The 23,991-nt window shown below is 42.5% G+C and overlaps 1 protein-coding gene across 2 annotated transcripts in view; it reads left to right on the forward strand.

Annotated features, from left to right (window-relative positions):
• ASAP2 (ArfGAP with SH3 domain, ankyrin repeat and PH domain 2) overlaps positions 1-23,991 on the forward strand; it is a 127,071-nt gene that overhangs the window by 92,150 nt on the left and 10,930 nt on the right. For both annotated transcript variants that reach the window (XM_075269132.1, XM_075269133.1), the window contains exons 8-19: positions 222-297; positions 5,814-5,900; positions 10,934-11,037; positions 11,533-11,602; positions 11,731-11,818; positions 12,910-12,958; positions 15,324-15,490; positions 17,217-17,350; positions 18,870-18,964; positions 20,413-20,602; positions 22,890-22,975; positions 23,622-23,737. In XM_075269132.1, coding sequence (XP_075125233.1) covers positions 222-297; positions 5,814-5,900; positions 10,934-11,037; positions 11,533-11,602; positions 11,731-11,818; positions 12,910-12,958; positions 15,324-15,490; positions 17,217-17,350; positions 18,870-18,964; positions 20,413-20,602; positions 22,890-22,975; positions 23,622-23,737 — 1,262 coding nt within the window. The remainder of the gene's footprint in view (positions 1-221; positions 298-5,813; positions 5,901-10,933; positions 11,038-11,532; positions 11,603-11,730; positions 11,819-12,909; positions 12,959-15,323; positions 15,491-17,216; positions 17,351-18,869; positions 18,965-20,412; positions 20,603-22,889; positions 22,976-23,621; positions 23,738-23,991) is intronic.

A 23,991-nucleotide genomic window follows, 5' to 3' on the forward strand; every position in this document is an offset into this window, starting at 1 on the left:
GAATAGCTTTAGATCAGCGGAAAATATTTTGGTTCTTCCATACGGAGGCTTTCATGTCCCGGTGACAAGCTGTAATGGTTGTAAAGCTGCAGCGGCAGAATGGTTTTCAGGATAATTTATGTTATTGTATAAAACTGCTTGCTCCATGGTTTACATTGATGCCTTCCAGATACTGTTCTGACCTCCGCTCACAGCTTTTTTTTTTTTTTTTTTTCCCCCAGCTTTTTTCAAGATGGACTGAAAGCTGTTGAAAACCTCAAACCTTCTATTGAGAAACTATCCACAGATCTGCACACGGTAATTTCAGTTTATTCCCATATTATATGGCGTTATTGGTGGATAACTGCTATTTTTGTACTTTTAGATTATTTTTTTTTGCATTTTATATTCATGTGATGTGAATATGTAAAGAGAACAGAGTTTGCCTGACTTGATGGGATTTACATGTAATCATATATTTCTCATCATGGTCATGTGAAGCAGGACGCCTAACAAGTAACCACTGGGCACCACTCTACCATGACCACCTTTAAAGGGTTTTCTACTATTTATGGCCTATCCTTAGGATATGGGACAGCGTTACAGTATCTACATGCAGTGGTCCCAGATGTCAAACCCCTGTAGATGTAATATTGATTTCCTATCTTAAGGATAGGCTGTCAATACTAGAAACTGGATAACCTCTTTTAAGCAGCAAGTTCAGAGCTTGAGAAGTCTACAGTTATTTTGGTCTCCTTTACACACCCAGTGATGTCACCATACAGATAATACACACAGTAATGTCACAGTACAGATAATGTACACAGTGATGCCACGGTACAGATAATGCACACAGTGATGTCACAATACAGATAATGCACACAGTGATGTCACAATACAGATAATGCACACAGTGATGTCACAGTACAGGTAATGCACACAGTGATGTCACGGTACAGATGATGCACACAGTGATGTCACGGTACAGATAATACACACAGTGATGCCACGGTACAGATAATACACACAGTGATGTCACAGTACAGATAATACACACAGTGATGTCACAGTACAGATAATACACACAGTGATGTCACAGTACAGGATAATACACACAGTGATGCCACGGTACAGATAATGCACACAGTGATGTCACAATACAGATAATGCACACAGTGATGTCATAGTGCAGGATAATACACACAGTGATGTCATAGTACAGAGATAATACACACAGTGATGTCACAGCACAGGGATAATATACACAGTGATGTCACAGTACAGATAATACACACAGTGATGCCACGGTACAGATAATGCACACAGTGATGTCACAATACAGATAATGCACACAGTGATGTCACAGTACAGAGATAATACACACAGTGATGTCACAGTACAGATAATACACACAGTGATGCCACGGTACAGATAATGCACACAATGATGTCACAGTACAGATAATACACACAGTGATGTCACCATACAGATAATCCACACAGTGATGTCACGGTACAGATAATACACACAGTGATGTCACAATACAGATAATACACACAGTGATGTCACAGTACAGATAATGCACACAGTGATGTCACAATACAGATAATACACACAGTGATGTCACGGTACAGATAATACACACAGTGATGTCACAATACAGATAATACACACAGTGATGTCACAGTACAGGGATAATACACACAGTGATGTCACAGTACAGATAATGCACACAATGATGTCACAGTACAGAAAATGCACACAGTGATGTCACAATACAGATAATACACACAGTGATGTCACAGTACAGATAATACACACAGTGATGTCACAGTACAGGGATAATACACACAGTGATGTCACAGTACAGATAATGCACACAGTGATGTCACAGTACAGTTAATGCACACAGTGATGTCACAATACAGATAATACACACAGTGATGTCACAGTACAGGGATAATACACACAGTGATGTCACAGTACAGATAATGCACACAATGATGTCAGTACAGAAAATGCACACAGTGATGTCACAATACAGATAATACACACAGTGATGTCACAGTACAGGGATAATACACACAGTGATGTCGCAGTACAGATAATGCACACAGTGATGTCACAGTACAGTTAATGCACACAGTGATGTCACCACACCAGGGATAATGTAGATACTAAAAGATCACTCTATACATTACAGCATATGATGTCATCGCAGGCGTTATGATGCACAGTAAAGTAATGGAGGTACATTCAGTTTTACACATCCCCTTCCATCATCCATAATTATCACTAATAGCACTCTAGGTGTCAGTGAAAATTCCCGCTTACGTGCTGGGCTGCACTGTCTGCTACCCTGATAGTTATGCCCCTGTATCCGTAGCTGTCTAATTCATACATGTACCATAAAGATGGCTCCAGGCGTGTGCAGTAAGACTCGGACAACACTGAAGGGAATAGTCCATTGTTGTACAGATAGATTTCAACATCCCCTGCATAAGCAAATTTAAGTGATCCAAATCGACCTGACAGGTTCCCTTTAAGGGGAATTGGTTTATACCTCGTAAACGAACTCCACCCCCCTCCCCCATTTGTTGGCAATGGGCAGAGGCTCTATGCACAGGCCTGGCAATAGTGAGAGTGACTGATCTCATGTGTCTGCCCCTCCCCCCAAAAAAAATAAAATAAAAAAAAATAAATAAATATATATATATACTGTGTATGTATGTATGTGTATATGTATATATGTATATATATATATATATATATATATATATATATATATATATATATATATATATACACAGACACTGTGCAGTACTTTGTTTTTCGCTATATGGCTGTAATGCAGCATATATGGGGCTGACTATATGTCACAGCACATCGGAGTCTTCTGGGACTTAATTAGAATGTGTAGATGATAATTATGATGAGAACACGACATGGCTTCTGGAAAATGATATTTCTTATAAATGATGACTGAAATAGAAAATTCTTCTAATAAGCTGCTAAAGGGAGGGAATGTGGATAAGTGTGAACAGTATCAGCACTGCGCAGCCATATAATTCCTAAATCACAATGACTGTATAGTGTAACGTTGTGGAGCTTTCTTTCTAGGATACTTTTGTCTTTCTGTTCCCTTTTCCATTATTTCTTATTTCAGTGTCAAGGACTTACAACAATGTAACTTTATGGATTGAAAAAGAAGACTCCTTTGTCCTCTGTTGTGCGATTTGGGGGTCTACGCATACAGTACATGTGACCGCCCTTGGGGGTTTCTTTGTATTTGCGGAGTGTGAACGTAACCACATAAAAAGCATCAGGGTTATTTAGTGGATAACATCGACTATGTACAAATTTAGCAAACCTCAGCTATGAGAAGTTTGTAGAGGTTCGGATTGGTTTTACTCTGTAGGGATTGCTCACACAGAGGAATTTGGAGTTGATTTTGAGGCCAAATTCCACCCGAAAACTGCCTCTTATTTCAATGATAGGTAGATAACACAGAGCAGAATGGGACCTGCACTATAATCATCCATGTTATCAGAATGGAATGGACCCGGAAACCCAAATTCATCACAGAATGGACTCTGATATCATCACGTTGCATTCCATGATAATCTCTGACCCCAACTCAAATACACACTCTGCCATCTGCATGGACCCCAAGTCCTCAATCTCTAGATTAGGGTATTGTGGGATGACACAGTTGCATAGTGGGGTCCTCCAATAGCCACATTGATATTTAAGAGGATTTCAGACTACAGCCTCAGCTAATATTCAGCTCTGCCCTAGTGATTTTTTATTTTTCCTCCTGAACTAACAAACCCGTCCGGTAAAATAAGGCCGCTGCTAAATCATAGTCTTCCCGTCACAAGCAGACCATGTCTTGGGAGAGAAATCCTTTGTCAGCATGGCTTCATACTTCATGTAATGTTTGTTCCATCTCTGGTACAAGCGCGTGTTTACAGAAAAAACAGGATCCTCGGAGCAGCTGTGAAAACCGCGGCACTTGCTGATGTCACCACTTCATTGCTTTTGGTTTCTCAGGTTTCTGCAGGTTGGCTGATAATTCTATATTCATGCAAGGTCAGGGGTATGAGCACACAGAGCAGACGTTTCTGCTGGCACCTCCTTACCCGCTGTCTGTGCCCATGTTCTGCCGAGCTTTGTATAGATTATTTTCCACCTTTCTCAGTTTGCAATCCTGTAAATGCTGCGCCATCCATTTGCGAGGGGTGGTGCCCATTATTCTCTGCAGTAGCGACATACACTAAGCATATTTAATATTATATACCTTGGCAGAATTTCTGCTCGTGTCATTATCCTTATTACTTTCTGCCGCTGTGTCTTATTGTATCCTGTTGGATGAGAGCATTCACATTGCTTGCCAAACAGTAGTCGTCTTGTGTCTGTGACCACCATCTTAAAGGATGTTTGTCACCAGGACGAAGCATATTAAGCCAGTAACACAGACAGATCAGGCTCACCTTAATGTAAGACCTTTATTCCCTTGAAAATTCTTGTCTGTGTTGCCAAGAAATTCATAAGATGCAAATGGAGCACTGAGGGCGGCTCTGCTGCTCCAAATGGTTGTAATAAATCGGTGCAAATGTGAGACCCCAGGGCTCCCTGGCCCTGTCGGAAGTAGGACGTATTGGAATAAGGTAGGACATAGCCGTTTGGAGCAACAGAGCCGCCCTTAGTGCTCCAAACTGCTCATTGTGAAATAAATTAATATCTTGGCACAAAAAGGAGTTGCATACAGGTTAGTTTGGCCTATCTGTGCTGCTGGTTTAGGGCAGGTTCACACCTGCGCCCGGTTTCTGCATTGCAGGTCTCCGTCTTCTGCCCGAGACACTGGACAGGAGACGGAAACCAGCAGTCAGTTTTCAAACCCATTCATTTGAATGGGTTTGCAAAGTGTCCGCCCGTGAGCATCTTCTGCTTCACCACGGCGAAACGTGTTTTTTTTTTTTTGTTTTTTTTTTTAACTGGACACAAAGTCGGACATGCAAGAATTTGCGTCCGATTAAAAATACAAAAATCAAACAAAAAAACAAAACAAAAACAAAGCGGAGACCGGGCGCAGGTGTGAACCCACCCTCAGTACGCTTCACCCTGGTTATATGTAAAGAAGTATGTTAGGTGGATGTCCTGTTTGCTGTACAATATACTACCTCTTCATAAGGAACAGACTGGGTTAAAGGGGTTTTGTGCAATTGTAATACTTATGTCTTATCCTTATAATATCAGATTGAGGACCTATCCCAAAATAAGCCAAACCCCGTTCCGAGATCTGAAACCTGTAGGCCATGTCTACACGGGTCATGCACAGAAAATTTCACTATAAAGCAGTTTTATTCCCTATGATGACTTGGTCGGCATAGATTAAGGCCTACAATCTATATCCTGCCTCGGGTTTCCTATCAGATATCGAGAGGAGATTATTTTACCCACTTGTGGGATCCAGTCCAGTGCTTTGGGTCAGTGGGATTTACTTGGATCAGGTCATTGCTGAGGCTGCCTTTGAGCCCTAAATCTTGCGCAGTAAATAGGATCTTGTGCTTCAAAGAGCTGCGGCTAGACTGGATTAAGGATTCCTTACAATGTCTGTTTATCTGTGGTTTTCTGCTCGTCTTAACCTTGGGTAATTTGTTCCATGCAGCTGCTAATGGCAGAGATTTCACTGCACTATTTTTGTACATAAATATGGAGTCACTAAGTCCGTCCTGCCTCTTGCCCTTTTGGGTTTTTGCTCGGGATTAAGTGCTAAATGAGGTTTCCTCATACAACGCATAATTGATGTGTCTTGTTATATTTCCTTTTAGATGAAACAAGTCCAGGATGAAGAAAGGAAACAACTGAGCCAGCTACGAGACATCTTAAAAACTGCACTGCAAGTGGAACAGAAAGAGGTGAGATTGTGAGGCGGGAAGTCTTATTATTGCTGGTAGGGAACTTTTTTGGATACCTCTTACTTAAAGGGGTTGTCTGGGCATACCTAATATGATAGGGGGAAGGCGTAAAATAATTTAAAAAGAAAGTGAAACACACCTACTCCCACTCCTCTATTTGGGCGGAATAATGTCTGTGGTTCTAGGAATTTCGGAGAGGCTGCGTACGAACCGGCGGTTTGCTTTAAATACCCATTGAAATGAATGGGTTTTAAAATTGACCGCCGGCAAGCCGTCCCCTGTCACAGTGTACGAACAAGGGCACATATGTGAACGCCCCCCTAAGTTGTGCTCATCATGACACCCCCCCATCCCAAAAAAATAAAATAAAATAAATTATCTTTTTTTCCGGACTCCCCATTATTTCAATGGGATTTATGAGGTGGAATCTGCTTGAAGATAGGTCCTGATGGTAGAGGAAAAAAACTGCCTGACTCCCATAGAAATAAATGGGAAAGTTGGGAGGCGTTTCAGTCTGGATTCCACCTCAAAAATCTACCTGCAGGTTCGGACTCTTAAAATTATTTTTGCACAGTAAATTTATGAATTATATTGGCAGCCATTAACAATGGGTCGGAAGCCTGAATACCCTTGGCACCATTCTTTATGGTATTGATTTACTAGATTGGCTGTTATAGTGCCGAGTCAATGTAGTGTTTTCTGACTTATACCGCCATAGAGTCCCCAGAGCCCTCTGAGAAGCAGATGATGTATCTAATGTGTTTTCCACGGGCATGGCCGCCTCTTTACCTGCACTGTTACTCATGAATGTGTTTTCTCTCTTTCTCACCAATGCTGTAACCTCTTGTGACCGAAGTCTAGAAGAGTAAGTGGTTAATATCATTGTCACCAGTGTCTACCTGTATCTGCATGCTTAGTCCCTGCACGTTACCCAGAAGTGTATTGGACCTTGTAGGGGCGGAATAATGTGCTGGTAGTGATGTACAAACATCCTGGCGCCCCTGGTTCCTCGGAGGTTGTATGGTCTTTCCATAGCTTACCAAATATATCTCCACGTTATATTCTTATGGCCTTATAATATTCTGTGTCTTTATATTAGTATGGTGGTCTCATGTAACATTGAGGTTCTGTTATTTAGTTTTTTATTTTTTTTTAACATGACTGCCTTTCAGTGATGTCCATTAAGTATACGTCTGAGGGAATCCTTAAATGGACACTTCACATTGCTGTTTTCTAGGGGAGAAAGTGGTCCTAAGCGGGTGCACCATACACAGAACACTAGAATATTATAGAGCACTACACATGGGCCCATAAGGCTGAGTTCAGATGGGGTTTTTTTGGTCCGGAATTTGATGTGGAGGCAGCCTCAGATTCCGTACCAAAAAAAAAACAAAACAAAAAACAAGTAGCCGCAACTGGATGGCGGTGCAGTGCTAATGAATGGGCCTAGTCTGGAGGGAGTGTCTTCAGGCGGACGTCATCCGCTGCGGAATCCGCCTGAAGAAAGAGCATGTCGCATTTCCGCGAGCAGGAACAAACCGCTCGTGGTAAAAAGAAATAACCGGCTCCCATTGATTTCAATAGGAGGCGTTTTTTGGTCAGGATTTTGACACTGATTCCGCGTCAAATTCTGGACTTAAAACCCCCGTCTGAACTCAACCTAGGGATTCTGGGGCAGATTTCATACACCAGTAGCCTCCGACCTCTTCATAATTGAGGTGCACACCCATGCGAGAGAATGGAGATCTGGTTGGGAATTGGCATAAATTTCCATTATAACTGTGGTGAATTAGAATGAATGTTATGCCAAGACCCCCTGTCCCAGATCCACCCGCTCACATTAGAACATTTGTTGTATTGTGTGGAGGAGTTATGGTGCAAAATAGGACCTGTAGCCAAATGTGCGCCACAAAATCATCTCTCTATGCCCAAAAATTGTCATAGAGGAAATAATTTTGCTTCATGTGGCCACTATACTAAACAATACAGGATGATAAAATCTCCAAATGTGCAGAATACAAGGCCTCATTTGTTGTCCATAGCAACCAATCAGAGACCAGCTCACATTTTGCAAACTGCTTTTAGAAAATGAAAGCAGCGCTGTGATTGGTTACTATGGGTAACCAGGTCAGTTTTGGGGTTATCTTACAGAAATGACGCCCACAATTGTATGCAATTCCTTCACGATCAGTGGAGGGTTAGGGAGAGTTCACACGTGGGAATTTGACGCTGAATTTGTTAAGCTGAAAATTTTTGGAATTTGAAGCCGATTTTTTTTCCTGCTTGACAGAAACCAGTGCAGATTTTGGTGTGGATTTTGGAGAACTGTGCCACTTCCCTTTGCCTATTTTGCCTTGATTGAGCAGGGCCAGATTTCGTGAGCGAAATTTGACAAATTTCGTGTTAAGTTCCGTGCAGAAGGAAAAAGTGTATTTTCAGTCTCCCGTTCATTTCAATGGGACGCTATCTGACAAAAAAAAATCATCTACAGTCCCCCATTGAAATGAACGGGAGGTTGATTTTTAGGTGCAATTTGATGCAGATTCTGTATTGAAGTAATTGTCAAATTCCTAAGTGTGAACATCCACCAAGGGAGGTTTCATCTCAGTTAAAGGGGTGATTCATTTTCACAACCCACCTCCATTGCTATAAAATAACTATTTTATCAACCCCATGTTCTCTAACTCCAACCCCAATTGTCCGCTGTATAACAACAAAATCAGACTGATGATAAGGCCTCATGCACATGGAAACAGCCGTCATGCAGCCATTTTTAAAATTTTTAATATATTTTTTTATTTAAAGGACACATTTGGGCAGTTTATTAAAACTGTCTAATTTTTAGATAATGCAAGTTTAGTCTAGCCTAAAATGTTGGACTTGCAGCACTTTTCGGCGGTCACGGCAATGATGTAAATTTGAATGCAGACTTATTCATATGTGAGTATTGATGGTCTTGTGCATGAGGCCTTAGGCCTTGTTCACACGGGACACGGGACTGTGTATTTTGGTCCTGATTCTGATGCGGGAAGCCGCATCAGAATTGGCCCAAAATGCGACTGTCGCGGCTTCCTTATCCGGAGTAGGCTCAAATGAATGGGCCTAGTCCGGAGGGTGCTGTAACAACGCAGACGCTGGGGCTGACTCAACCGAGGAATCCGCCTGAAGAAAGGACAGCTCGTTTCTTTTTTCCGTGAGCCGGAACATACCGCTTACGGAAAAAAGGACGCTAGCGGTCTACATAGACCTCCATTGTGAGGGGAAAGATTCTAAGGTGGATTCGGCATCAGAATCCGCCCCTCTTGCCCCGTGTGAATGAGCCCTTCATTTATAGCTTGAGGTTGATTTCTCTGTATTACTTTTAGAAGGAATATATAAAATCGAGCAGTATAGAGAATATACTAGCTGGGTTACGGCAGGTGCCCTTCTTAATAATACTGAAGACCAATAGGACTCTCACTCTCACAATCGCTGCACATCTGAGATCACAAGTATTTAGTCTGCTGACATGAATGGGGGTTTAGCATAGGAAGTGGTTAAGCGTGGGTTAACCACATAAAATGTAAGGTCTCTCAGAAGCCGATTTCGGATTATATTACATTGAGGTTTTCAAAGGCAGGCGAACAGCTGTGAAGTAAAGCCCCGGGGAAAGCAGCGACTTCACACTGGAAATGCAGAGGAAGTATAAAGCTCATGGGAAGCAACAGGCCCCAGATGGGATGTATGTGACTTACCTGCTCGGGCTCTCATCTCATCTTTCTTCTAAGTACCCTGCAGGTTTACTGATATAACATGGTTAATATGAGCCTATGTATGTATACCAGTGATATGATATAGGGTTATGGCGTCTTAAATTGTTTGGAAAAGCTGGGTGAAGACCTTCTTAAGAGACAGAATACAGTCACTCCACTTTGTCAGACTCCAAAAAATGCATGGAACCATTAAACTACCCTATAGGAATATATTACCGCTGTAATGTGTTAACCGTGAAGGCAACCTGAGCATGCACTATAGGATAGCAACCTGAATGCAAAGTAGCTCTACTCTAGTGCCATCTATTAGGTGGAAATTATATAAAGCAATGCCAGGTGTAGCCACCAAGAGGTGGCATTAGAGATATGATTCATTGTTATTAAAGGGTTTTTCTTACTGACAAGGAATGGGTACTGATAATTGGCGGTCCCTAAGTGCCTCGTGAATATTTGACCACCACTTCATTCACTTCTATGGGATTGGTGAAGATTGCATTGCAGAAGTTCCATAGTAGTGAGGGGAGCAATTGCCCCACAACTCTGTTCATAGTTATCATGTAAGGCCAAGTCTAGGTTAACATCTGTGCCAGAGTCTCTGTAGGAGACTCCATTATAGTCTATGGGGTCGGTGGGTAACTGCTGTTTTAGCAGACATGCTCCCTGTCGTTCTGGTGCCCCAGCAAACTTGAATGACAAAGAGACCAACAGTAGTGTAAAGTTAGCATAAGTTCATATCTGCACCAGGCTGTCCGTTGTTCCTATTCATTGGAGGACCAGAACATCGGACAGGCAGAACACTCCAATAGCGGATACATACGGAGCCCGACAGACGTTGTTGACTATGAAGGGGCCCGTTGCATGAGCATGCAGCAGGGGGGGGCATTACTGTTTCTTCTCCCATAGTATATGTAAGCAATTGTTCTCTAACAGGTTGAACTTGCAGAGTCGCTACCTATAGCTGACAATAAAGAGACATTTTTCTTCCTTCAGCTGTTTGCTTACTTTTTTTCCAGGGACATTGCCTTCAAGACTCCCAACACCAGCTGGTGTCTCCAGAAGGAGAGCTAGTCCCTTGGGAGCTTAAGTGTTAATAAGGTTCTGTTCACATCAGCTTCATTTCAGTCTGTTGCTCTGATCCGTCACTGGATCAGAACAGTGGACTAAAAAATGGACTGATATTAGAGGATCTGTCACAAGGCCATAATAAGTAACTTTATAAGTAGTTATGAAGACTAAATGCAATGTGAACTTGCTCTGATCTAATCTATTTTCATTCTATAGGATTCCCAGTTCCGCCAGAGCACTGCATACAGTCTGCACCAGCCTCAAGGGAATAAGGAACATGGCACTGAGAGGAATGGCTACCTGTACAAGAAGAGTGACGGGTCAGTGACTATGCTCTCAGGAGTTACCCACATGTGATGATTATGGAACAGATCCTAACCTACCCCTGACATTGGAATTGGACCCCCTATTGAAATCAATGGGGACTGGAAGGCACTTTAATGTCATCTAAGTCCATTCCACTATAAAAATCCTCCCCCACTCTCTTGGCCTGAACACACAGTTATGCACATTTAGGGTATGTTCACACAGAGTTTTTTGCAGGCGGATTTTGATGCAAAATCCGCCTTCAAAAAAGGCTCCCATTCACTTCAGTGTGAGCCGCTCGCTTTTTTTTTTTCACCCTAGCTAGCAGAAAAAAGAAGCGACTTACCCTTTCTTGCCGCTGATGTCAGCCGCGACGTCTGCGGCTCAAGACATGCTCCTGTTTAGGCCCATTCATTCCGGCCTAATCAGGAGTGGCTAGCCATGTGAAGTAGCCCTGTGTAGCTATTTTGTAAAGTTACAATTTATTTATTTAGTTATTCATTTTTCAGGATAAGGAAAGTTTGGCAGAAGAGGAAATGCTCGGTTAAGAATGGTTTTCTCACAATAGCCCATGGCACAGTAAGTGTTCGTACCTGTAAATGGTAGCATGGATTTCGGAAAACCAGAGATGACCAGGTTACCATTGCTGGGTGTCATCTCCTTTTATCTACATCATCTATTATAACTCTTTACCTTTCCTCCATCAGGCCAACATACCTCCTGCAAAACTGAACCTACTGACCTGCCAAGTGAAAACGAACACAGAGGAAAAGAAATGTTTCGACCTCATCTCTCGTAAGTCTCTGGCCTTTGAGTGAAAAGTTATAAATGCCCTTCAAAGGATTTTCCAAGCTTAATAATTGATGGCCTAGCCTTAGACTAGATAATGAAATGAAGATGGATGGGTCAGAGACCCAGGACCCCCGCTGATCAGCTCTTTCAGGCTAGTACTGCAGTCTCTTCACTACTTGCCAAGCACAGTGCTGTATCATAGCTGTGCTTGATATTGATATAAAAAGGTGAGAGCGGCAACGCCCTTGTTGCTCCAAATATCTCATTTGCATATTGGCAGAAGCAATGATATCTCTGGAACAGGGACCTGCAGAAGAGACCCAGGAGTATAACTGCAGTTCTGGTTTGGACATTTTTGATCCAGACAAAATTACAGGTTGAAGATCGCAACTATTGTAATAACGGAAATGCAGAATGTCACGTCTGTTATCTGGATGGATGGTCTCAGTTGTTTTTTAATGAATTGCCCAGCCCAATAGAAGTATATAAATATATATATACTTTCAATATAAATCTTATTTGTATTTTGCATTTATTTTATTTTTTGCCATTTTAGTAAAGGGGTGTTGTCACCATAGCAAGTTATAATCTATATGCTACTTTATTAACATGGAGAAAACAGGACCCTGCTCTTAGGAATCGGAACCTCCCCAGTCCACGAGTTATGACCTACCCTGTGCATAGTTCATATTGTGCTATCAAGGCTTATCTGCCTTGGTCAATCCGTTTTGGTTACTAGATTGCCAAATACAACGCGCTCCACTGCTGAAACGCTGGTATCTATAATGTAGAACGGGGAAATCTGACAGCCAGTGTTCAATACCCCCAAAAAAGTGTTTAATACAGTGCCTCCTCAGGGGAAATCAAGCATTGCATGCTGTTCATTGAAATTAATGGTCTATGTAATGTATGGAGTCCCAGAGAGAGAACGAGAGGCTGCAGTGCCATTCAGATATATGAAATTACTCACGGGTATTTCAAACTTTATAAAATGAAACCCAATTTCTCCTGTCCATTTTAGAAGTGGGTCTAGAGAAGCTTCTTGCATGTGTGTTTTGTGCCTTATTGTAATTCACTGACGTTTCTCTCGGCAGATGATCGGACATATCATTTTCAAGCTGAAGATGAACAAGAGTGCCAAATGTGAGTATGTCAGTGTGCCAATATTGTACATATAAGATAGAAGTGTGTCCATAATGGCTTCATAGAGGACACATGGCTCTGGGTGTGATATATATATATATATATATATATATATATATATATATATATATATATATATATATACAGTATTTGTATATATTTTAAATATATATGTATACATATATATGTGTATATATATATATATATATATGTATATACACACATATATATATTCGCAGCTCTGACTAAGAACAGCTCTGTATATAGTTTCCATATAGTGCAAGGCCTCAAGGAAACTAGAGCTTTCTCACAGCTTTATACTTTATACTCGCTCAAATATTCTGACCCCACTGAGGACAATTACATACAATGCATACTTCCTAAAATCCATTGTTTTTGAAATTATATTTTTTACATGGCTATTGTTTTTTCTTATAGCCCCCGCGATAGGTTCTTTGTAAAGATCATTTTGTGTAAGGCCTTATTCACATGTCTGCGTTTCACATACGTCTGCTATCAGTGTCTTTCACTAACTGCGCGCGGATGTCTTGATTTTCTGGACTGTTATGGGTGTCCGCAGTCAGTAAATGAACCTGAATAGAGCATGTTTCTGCTTTTATTTTTATGGATTCTGATATGAATAAGTATGTTAAAATCGTTTGCATCTTGTGTCCAAAAAAAGGCCCAAGTCTGCAAAACTGGACCTTAAGTAGTGTCAGATTGTAGAAGGTCTGGAGCGTCTCTTGACAGCTTAGAATTAGTCTTGGGCACAAGGGGATTCCTGGACCTGAGGGCACTTGCTTCATTAGTACTGACTTTGTTGGTCCCATGACAGTTCTTCTGGTAAAATCACAGCACCACTGAAAGGTGAAGGTTATTTCAGACATGGGTAAGGAAGCACATTGCAAAATATTAACCCTATAGGCACCTGTGATAGTACAATACCTACGTTATGTAAAAAAGAAGTGTTCAAATGTGAATGTTTCCTTATTCCATTGTCTACTCTTCTGCCGACTAAAAATTCTAATGCAAATGTTGTGAGAAATGGAATTTCACTCATGTGACCCAACCTGTTAGTACAAGTAAAATAGGAATTACATTAGTTATTTAGGTGATGGGTGGAAAGTCTGAAATGTCTGCAGTTTTGTAATCTTTGTTCCTAAATGCTGCTGCTTCAAAGACCACTTGAAATCTGTTTTTTGCGTCTGCTGCGATAATTAACATGTTGTGAATTTACAGTGGATTTTTTTTACCACCTCCACAAGTCCAACTCTTTGCAGGCTCTGCTCCACTGATTCTGGGACAGTTGGAATTTCTTCTCTAGCCCCCATCATTCCTGAGCAATCAGTGCTATTATCTTTGGTGTCAGGAGGGCGGTGTCAGGCAGGAGCAGACAAGGGGTGTGATTCTGAGCTCTGACACTGGCTGCCTCTGATTGGAGCTCTGACTCACGCTCCCCCTGCCGGACACCGTCTTTCTGACATTACAGAGCTTACATAGCATACCAGGCACCAAAACTACCTGCATTTGCTGCTCTGGAATGGTGGGCTAGAGAGAATATTCCACCTGTGCTGGAATCAATGGAGCGGCGCCTCTTAATAGATGCTAAGAACTTGAATTGGTGGAGGTGGTAAAAAGTCCTCTTCAAAGCCTGCCTTGCAGATCATTTAGTGCTTTGGCTTTAACCATTTAGTGAAATCTCCTCCACTATGGATGAGCTGCCACTGGCTAGCCTGCTATGCAAGTGTCTAGTATGTCCCCAACCTTAATGGGGTATTCCAGTCATTTGAAATGTTTCCCCCCTCCCCATCTGCTGACTACTAAATCTCTGGCTGACAATGAAAATGTATCCCCCAGTATGAATAGAGCAGCTGGTCACACATCCTATTCCATGGCCACTCCATTCTCTTCTATGGGGCTGCCGGAGATGCCATGTGCAGCGCTGGAGCATCTCCGACAGAATAAATGGAGGGGCTGCACCAATGCCCAACTTGCTATTCTATTCAGAACTTCAATTTCCAATGATGACCCTATAAAGGGTTTTCCAAAAGTTTTTGCAAATTTTCCTTCAGCACCACCACAGGGGAAGTAAAATTATATTGGAATCATTCGTCAGCCTATTAAACATTTTGACATGTTAGGTGCTCCAGAGGAAGAGGTGATCTTAGTAACTACTCTCATCTCTGGGTAAAGGGTGAGTGTCCCGAACATTAGACTTGTCTTATTGTCTCCGAATTTCCTTTTCCAATGGTTGAAAATGGGTTTTGGAAACTAAATTAGCAAATATCTTTGTCATTGTTGCATTTGGCCGATCGTTCCCCCTTTGGTGGTGTATTTATTGATAACATCATCTTGTTACTTGTAGATGGATGTCTGTGCTCCAGAACAGTAAAGAAGAAGCCTTAAACAATGCATTTAAAGGAGACCACTGCACGGGGGAGAACAACATAGTCCAGGAGCTGACCAAGGAGATTATATCGGATATCCAGAAAATGCCAGGAAATGATGTCTGCTGTGACTGTGGAGCATCAGGTACAATGCGGGGCGACATCTACAGCCTTCTTATGTATAGGGATTTTCGATAATGTACTTATCTCTGTATCTTGTTACTCCATCTTAAAGGGGTTATCCAGGGAATAATAAAGCTTACCAGAGTATTCCCTCCCTGTACAGCGTATACTTTTAGTTATATGTACCCCAGTATATCCCATAGACCTGTTTTATAACCTGTGCTGAGGGCAGATGAAAAGGCAGAAACGTTCATTCCTCTGTTGACGTTCTGACTCTAGATCACAGGACGGACTGCACTCTACTTATTGGAACTGCAGGGGAGCCATGACATCAGTCAGAGACAGAAAAGCTGCTCTCTGAGGTGTATTTTAGTAATGGAGCTTAATGAGGACCTTGCATGTCCTCGTAAGTCAGCAGTATAATATATCACTAGAAAGAATTCAGAATGCTGAATTCAGCGTATTGTCAGGTTTGCCAGTATACACCCCGGTGCTGGAGATATCGGTGCTGTTAGTTTAGACACTGATATTCCTCCACTGTCAGAAGGGCAGGCATTGCTGGCCTGTGAGAAATATTCCACCCCTTCCCCGACAGTACAAGGCTATAGGATAGGCGATGGAAGAGTACTCTCAGGATGGGGGTGTTCCTCACAGCTCAGCGATGATGCTAGGCTGTAAGGCCCGCCCTTCCGGGAGTGGATGGATATCAGTGCTGCTACCACCAAAATCTCCAGCACCAGGGTGCATATCAGCAAGGTTGACGGGTCGCTGATCTCAAAGCACGGCAATCTTTCTAGCGGTATATAGCAAAGCCAATGTCCAAGGACATGAAAAGTCCTCTTTATTCAGTGCAGGGAAAGCACTGATAAGCATTATTCCCTAGATAACCCCTTTAAGGATACGGTCACTGGACTGAGTGTAAGCTATGCTAGGAGAGGTTGTGGTGTAGCTCACTGCAGAGTGATGTGACTGATGACAATCTCTGTACAGCGTAGCAGAATATGTTGGCTCAAATAAATGAGTAAAATAAATAGATTTTCCACTGCCCCCTTTGCGCTTGGTGCTGTAGGCCAGTGTCTATCCTGCCTTACGGGTAATCCAGCTCATAAGCCTTTTTCGGGAGTTGCCATTTCCTTTTGATGGTTCATTATCTTCAGACAATTAGCTACGTCCACAGGATTTCATTACGGCCTCGCTGGCTGCGGTCCAAGACTTGCATAAAGCTCCTTATTACATTCCACCTATTCATGAGGTTTCATTGAATTTCTAATAGCAGCACTGAATTAATGTTGAGATGGTGGACACTGGTGCTGTGTGATTTTTATGATGGGGTAGGGGGCTGTAGGTTCCCCCAGCCACCTCTATGCCAAATGAATACTCCTATTCCATGAAATTGACATGGATGTTGATGGGGTCCCTGCCGGCTGAACAGTTTATCTATAACCAGCCCTTCTTAAAGGGGCATATAAAGCTCAGACTGTACAGAGAATATGACACAAATGCCTGATATATGCAGGTCCCGTTCATAAGACTTATCTCTAGAACAGGGGTCTCCTACTCAATCCTCCACATCCAGAAATGCAAAGGTGGGCCGGATTACAGGAACATCCATCCCATCCTGCTTAGCTATGCGGTTACTGTAAATTAAGGAGGTGACTCATGTTGGAATCTACATTGACTTTACTTCTTTGTTCTGATGTATTACCTTGTGTTACTGGAATTTTTATAGTATCTGTTTTATGTTTCAGATCCCACTTGGCTGTCTACAAACCTGGGTATATTGACGTGTATTGAGTGCTCAGGGATTCACCGGGAATTGGGGGTACATTATTCCAGAATACAGTCACTCACACTGGATGTCCTGGGAACTTCTGAACTGTTGGTATGAAGACATCCTTAATTTTATAAGGGTGTATATATATATATATATATATATATATATATATATATATATATATATATATATATATATACACTGCTTATGATATAATCCCAAATCTCTGGAGTGAGCCATATCCATGCCAGATTTACGCAAATTTTTATTATGTTGTATAAGCTGGTTTTGCACTATTGTAGCTCAAGTTGTAGACTTGATTACTAGATATTGCAATCCAGGTTTTCAATGGGAAGGGTTTACATGAGTTTAACAGCGGAATCCACCAGGCAAAAATCCAACATGGAAATATTACTGCCGGCAGCAGAATGACTTCTTGCATCCATTCACTCTAAACAGAACCAGGGGTGTAACTACCGGGGTAGCAGTGGTAGCAGATGCACAGGGCCTGGGACATTAGGGGGCCCGGTGACAGCCGCTATCGCTGCTTTTTTGTTTGTTCTTTAAATAGGGGCCCTATCTACATACCGATCCTGGTTCCTGCCCACCTGTGAGGTTGCTGTAAGCAGGAGCAGGGGATCGGTAAGTGAAGCCGCGGGCCCCACATACACTATTATTATACTCGGGGGTGGGTCTTTTCATACCCCCCGAGTATAATGATTGGAGGCCCAGGGGAGGTAAGAGAACATAAAAAACATTGTTACTTACCTCTCCGCGCTCCAGGCAGGCTTCAGGCCTACTTGAGTGACGTCGCGACGCAGGCCCAGGTCACGTGACGTTCCATATGTCATTGAAGATAGCCGATATCAACATGCATCGCATCGATGCCATGGATAGGTAAGTAACAGTGTTTAAGTTTAATTGTACATGTTTGTCCACAATGGTGCATTAATAGTGTGTGCAGGGGCCACTATGGGGCAATAATAGTGTGTGCAGGGGCCTCTATGGGGCAATAATAGTGTGTGCAGGGGCCTCTATGGGGCAATAATAGTGCGTGCAGGGGCCTCTATGGGGCATAATAGTGTGTGTGGGGAGGGGGGGGGGGTGTTCTGTTGGGGTCTTCGGCATTGGTAAGGGGGGGGGGCCCCATGTCAAAAGTTTGCCACGGGGCCCCGACATTCCTAGTTATGCCACTGGACAGAACCGTTCTTTTTTTTCTGATCATTTTTCAGAAAAATTTCTGTCCGTTGACATGAATGAGAGGCAGAATTTTTGTGCAGATTCATCTATAAAAATTCTATATGGACCTGCTCTTACTGTTAGAGGTTCGGCCCCAATATAAATTAGCTGGGGGCAGGGGGCAGTCACGTCACTGCAGCAGCACTGGAATCTCTGCAGTGATGACGTAGCATTTGCTACACCTGACCCCTGAGTCAGGGATTGGCAAAATAGAAATAATACAATATCAAGTGTACCCAGCGTCATTGTAATATGTAATGAATGTCACATGACCGTTGTATATGCATACAATGTCATACTCGCATATCTAGTGAAGCGTGCAAGAACATGTCATAAATGCAAAAACTGTGAAAAGTCATAAATGTTAACACTTTTTTTTTTTTTTTAGCTTGCAAAAAATATAGGAAATACGGCATTTAATGAGATTATGGAAGCCTGCCTGCCTGCTGCTGATACTGTGAAGCCTGCGCCCAGCAGTGACATGTAAGTTGTAGATTAACACATACTGTGCTATAATTACCCAAAATGTGGTGCAGAACCTCAGTACTCAGCTCTGCACGCCGCCATCTGCTGTGAAACTAGATGTTAGCTGAGCTGGATGTTAGAGGGTCCGATCATCTTCCTGACATGTCTGTTAGTAAATACTTGTATCCCTGTGATCTAACAATTCTGCAGTAACTTTCTTTTATATTCTGTGCTGTACTGTTCCTTTGTTATTCCTCCTAGAAATGTATAGCAACCGCTGGGTGTTACCATTACCTTTGTCACCATGTGTGTCCTTACTCAGTCTGCTTCCGACAGTTGCGGCTTCCTGCTCTGGAGTAGACCCAAATGAATGGGCCTAGTCCAGAGGGTGCTGTCGCGAGGTGGACACCGGGGCTGACTCGGCCGTGGAATCCGCCTGAAGAAAATGCAGCTTGTTTCTTTTTTCCGTGAGTCGGAACACACTTCTCATGGCAAAAAGGCAGTTAGCGGTCTACATAGACCTCTATTGTGAGGGGGAGGATTCTGAGCTGGATTCGGCGTCAGAATCCGCCCCCTCTTGCCCCGTGTGAACGAGCCCTTAGAAGAGTACTGTGGCCTCTACACACAAACTCAAGCTCAGTGCCATACATTATACAGCATGTGCTTGGTATTACAGCTCAGCCCCATTCACTTAAATGAGACTGAGCTTCAAACAGCCCATGTCAATGATGAATGTGATGTCAATTAGACTAGGAAACAGAATTGCAGCTCATAGATCATTGCTGTCACTTCAATCAGCTGATCTGCAGGGGACTTGGGTGTTAAACACCCGATGATATTACTGTCCTAGAAGATAGGTTATTAATAGAGATGAGCGAACACTGTTCGGATCAGCCGTTCCGAACAGCACGCTCCCATAGAAATGAATGGAAGCACCTGGCACCACGACCGGCCGCCAGCAAAGTCAGCGTCACAGGTGCTTCCATTCATTTCTATGGGTGTGTGCTGTTCGGAACGGCTGATCCGAACAGTGCTCGCTCATCTCTAGTTATTAACTGTTAAGCCCAGAAGTTGCCTTTAACTTATGCCAGAAATCTGGTAAAAATAACAGCGATGCCAGCTCCTAGTTCACAGACAACCTGAGATCTTGTGAAAATACTAGGAACCATACACCAGGTGTCGGATCCCCTGCAAATCTAATATTGATCGCCTATCCTAAGCATAACCCCTTTATGACTGAGGTCCTACATCTCAATGCAGCACTGTTTTGCAGAATTGTCTCTGTACATGGAATCCAATGTCTCACTAAGGAGACCTGGCAGGCAATATCCGCCATTTGTAGGACCCCCAGTCCGCCGTGGTTACGTAACAATCTCCACCACCTACCTGTTACGTGCTGTTCAGTTTTGGTGAATTGTGTGTAGACTCTCTTACAGATATATTGAACTTTTCCTCTGTCGTTACAGGAATGCTAGGAAAGATTACATCACTGCAAAGTACATTGAAAAAAGGTATTCAAGAAAGAAATATGTGGATAATGCATCTAAGATGCACAGCTTATGTGATGCTGTCAAGACCAGGGACATATATGCACTGGTACAACTGCACGCAGATGGAATAGACCTTACAGAAACCATTCCATTAGCAAACGGACACGTGAGTGCAGCTTTCTCAGGGTTTATATGGTTTTCATATTTGGTTGTTGGCCTTTTAATAAAGTGACATTGCAATGGCTCAGTTCTCTTTGTAGCACTTGGGTGTTTGGTTTATATTTGGCCATGCACAACCTTTACCTGTTTGAAGAATAGGGCATCTGTACCCGATCGGTGGGAGTCCAACATCCGGCACCCTCACCGATCAGCAGCTGATACACTTAGAATGGAGCAGGAAGGGGACAGCTCTGTTTTCTGTGTAGTGGCTGAACTGAGTCACTGTAGCTTAGATGCCATTCAAGTGAATGGAAACTGATCTGTAATAACCTAAACTGATAACGACTCAAAAACAGAGCTCTCTGCTTCAAGTTCCATTCTCTGTATCAGCTGCTGATCGTGTGGGCGCTACTGATCTGATCTTGATGACTACTTCTTTTTAGCCCGAACACTCCTTTAAGGCTAAGGCCCCATGTTGCTGAAAAGCAGCAATTTTTTTGTTGTTGTTGTTGTTGTTGCAGATTTTGCTGCTTTATTTTTTTTAGCCAAAGTCAGGAGTGGATTTATGTCTAAGAGTTTCCTTTTGTATTTTCCAATCCCTTTGTAGCCACACCTGATTTTGGCTCAAAAAAAAGTACCAAATTCTGCTACACAAAAACAATGCGTTTCCGCATAGTGTGGCCTTTTGATGTTTATGTTGTTATATGGGCACTGCTTTTCCATATGCCTGGCTGGAATGCCTTGCAACTGTATTTGGGGTGTAAATTACATTTTCCAATACGAACACATCAAATACAGTATATATTATTTTATAATTTGAATCCACAAATGTTGCATGGAACTGTATAGCATATACTCGGACTTGTATGGTCCATTTGTGTGTGTGTGTATATATATATATATATATATATATATATATATATATATATATATATATATATATTGCTGTCCTATTTCCTGAACATACACTATAAACACAATGGGGGGAATTCTTCATTCCCTCTGCGGCAGAAATCTGGTGTGGAGGGATGATAATGAGGTGCAAGTTTGTACAGGTTTACCATGGCCCAGCTAATTTATTACAACTCTCTCCAGTTTCCTGGCATAAGTTAGAATGGAAATCTTACACTAGTTCCTCACTACTGTAGAATTCCATTCCGGAACTGGGACCTCTGACCAGTGGCGTAACTAGGAATGGTGGGGCCCCGTGGCGAATTTTTGACATGGGCCCCCCCCAACCGACGCCGAACACCTCGACCGACCCCCTCCTCCGCACTCTATTATGTCCTTTAGTAAGCCCTGCACACAGTATTATGTCCATTAGTGGCCCCCGCTGTGTCACTTACTGATCCCGGCCCAGCCAGGATCGGCAAGTAAATAGGGCCCGTAACGGCCTATTAAAAAACCCAAAAAAAAACGTAGCAGTAGCGGCTGTCACTGGGCCCCCTAATGGCCCGGGCCCTGTGGCAGCCGCCTCCGCTGCCTCTATGGTAGTTACGCCCCTGCCTCTGACTGCAGCCTCTTCATATATCCTGGTCCCTGCTCCATTCAAGTGGCTTATTAGGACTGATGTACAATACACAGTCTTAATAATAAATGTGTCCCAGTATAGAGGGAGTCTATCAGCAGGTTCATTCTGCCCTGTCTATGTGCAGCATGAAATAGCAATAGGTTCCCTTATTACACAGAGCCATGTGATGGTCTAGTGTTCTCCTGGTAAGAGAATAGAGGAGGAATTGGGATTATTCAGTGCAGAAAGACTGAGATGCCTCACATGAAAGAGACTTGCCATGGGACTCTTGGAGTCATTGCACGCACCATATATAAAAAGTGTCCACTAGTCGGCTTCCTAGCAGTTCCCCCTGCTGGGGTAAGGGTGATTGACAGGTCTCTTCCTATACACAAATACAGGAAAAAGTCTTATGTCAACATTACAGTAATAAGAAAATGTAAATTTGTCTGGTAGATTATTGCACAATGTTGAAAAAAAAAATCGAGTCCCCTTTAAGTTGGACTCAAGATAAAATAGAAGCTTTAAAAAAAAAAAAAGTGAATGAAATCATTATTTGTGTTTTTTGGAAATCCTTGAGAAGTTTTTGTTTGTGTAGGACGGCTGCGGCGGAGTGATCCAGTGCATGCTCCTCACACGAGTCACAGCACTTATACAAGCTCACCATATGTGCGTGTGACAGTGACCTAGTACATACGTGTTACATAACGCTGCAGATATTTGCTTAGAAAACAGGTTTACCTGCTGTGCCTAAATATGAATTCTTCCTGATTTTCTTTTATAGGAACATGGGGAAACTGCCCTACATCTAGCTGTCAGATCAGTCGACCGCACCTCACTGCACATAGTTGACTTCCTGGTGCAAAATAGGTAATTGTAATACCAACCATTGTGACTATAAGGGGGCTCAAAAAATGGTCCTGTAAGTAATGTGGGAAAGTAGTGCAAATGAATTGTGATCAATGTTGAATCATTCTGGTGGATTCAGGTTGTAACACAATAATAGTCCAGAAGAAGACACAGAGAATGGTGCAGGAAGCAGACAGCTCTGTCCTCTGTGTAGTGATCAGACTAAGTTACTTTAGCCATTCTAGTGAATGGAAGCTAAGCTGCAGTAAACTGATTTGGCCACTACACAGAGAACAGAGCTGTCTGCTTCCTGCTCCATTCTCTGCCCAAAAAAGATGATGGGGAAGGACTCCTACTGATCTTATATTGATGACCTGTCCTTGCGATAGTTAAGCAATACTTTTAGCTTGGAAAACTACTTAACTTTTGGTGGTAATGCCCTTCAAAGGGTTTATTATAACTCCTTATATATAGGAAAGTAGTAATAGGACGTCTGAAAGATACCTGAACCTACAGCGCCTTCTACTGGTGACATGTTGTCTTTCTAGTAATATTAGGGAATAGAATATCCTTCCTCTACCCCTTTCATGACTTTAGTAGTGATGTGTATTTCCATGATCCTACCACCATCCCTGGCTTATGACGGATCTGTGTGCTTTGTCTGCAGTGGTAACTTGGACAGACAGACTGTGAAAGGCAGCACCGCACTGCACTACTGCTGCCTGACCGACAACGCCGAGTGCCTTAAACTACTGCTGAGAGGGAAGGCCTCCATAGAGATAGGTAGGTGCATTCACACTATACCTCACAGATGGCGTGTGCTGGTATTTTATTATCTATCATGGATTAAAACGTAACTAGCATCACTGGTTGGAATGGTAACGCCCACTTGTCAATGTATTTACACATTTTCAGGAGGAATAACTGAGGAAAACCACAATACGGAATTGCAATAGCATATGCTTCAGAATTGTTAATCAATAATAAATTCTACACCAGACCCGTCAGGAGAAGTGACCGGCCCTCCTGAAATAATT

The sequence above is a fragment of the Leptodactylus fuscus genome, chromosome 3 (genome assembly GCF_031893055.1).
Source record: "Leptodactylus fuscus isolate aLepFus1 chromosome 3, aLepFus1.hap2, whole genome shotgun sequence".
Classification (NCBI taxonomy): Eukaryota; Metazoa; Chordata; class Amphibia; order Anura; family Leptodactylidae; genus Leptodactylus; species Leptodactylus fuscus.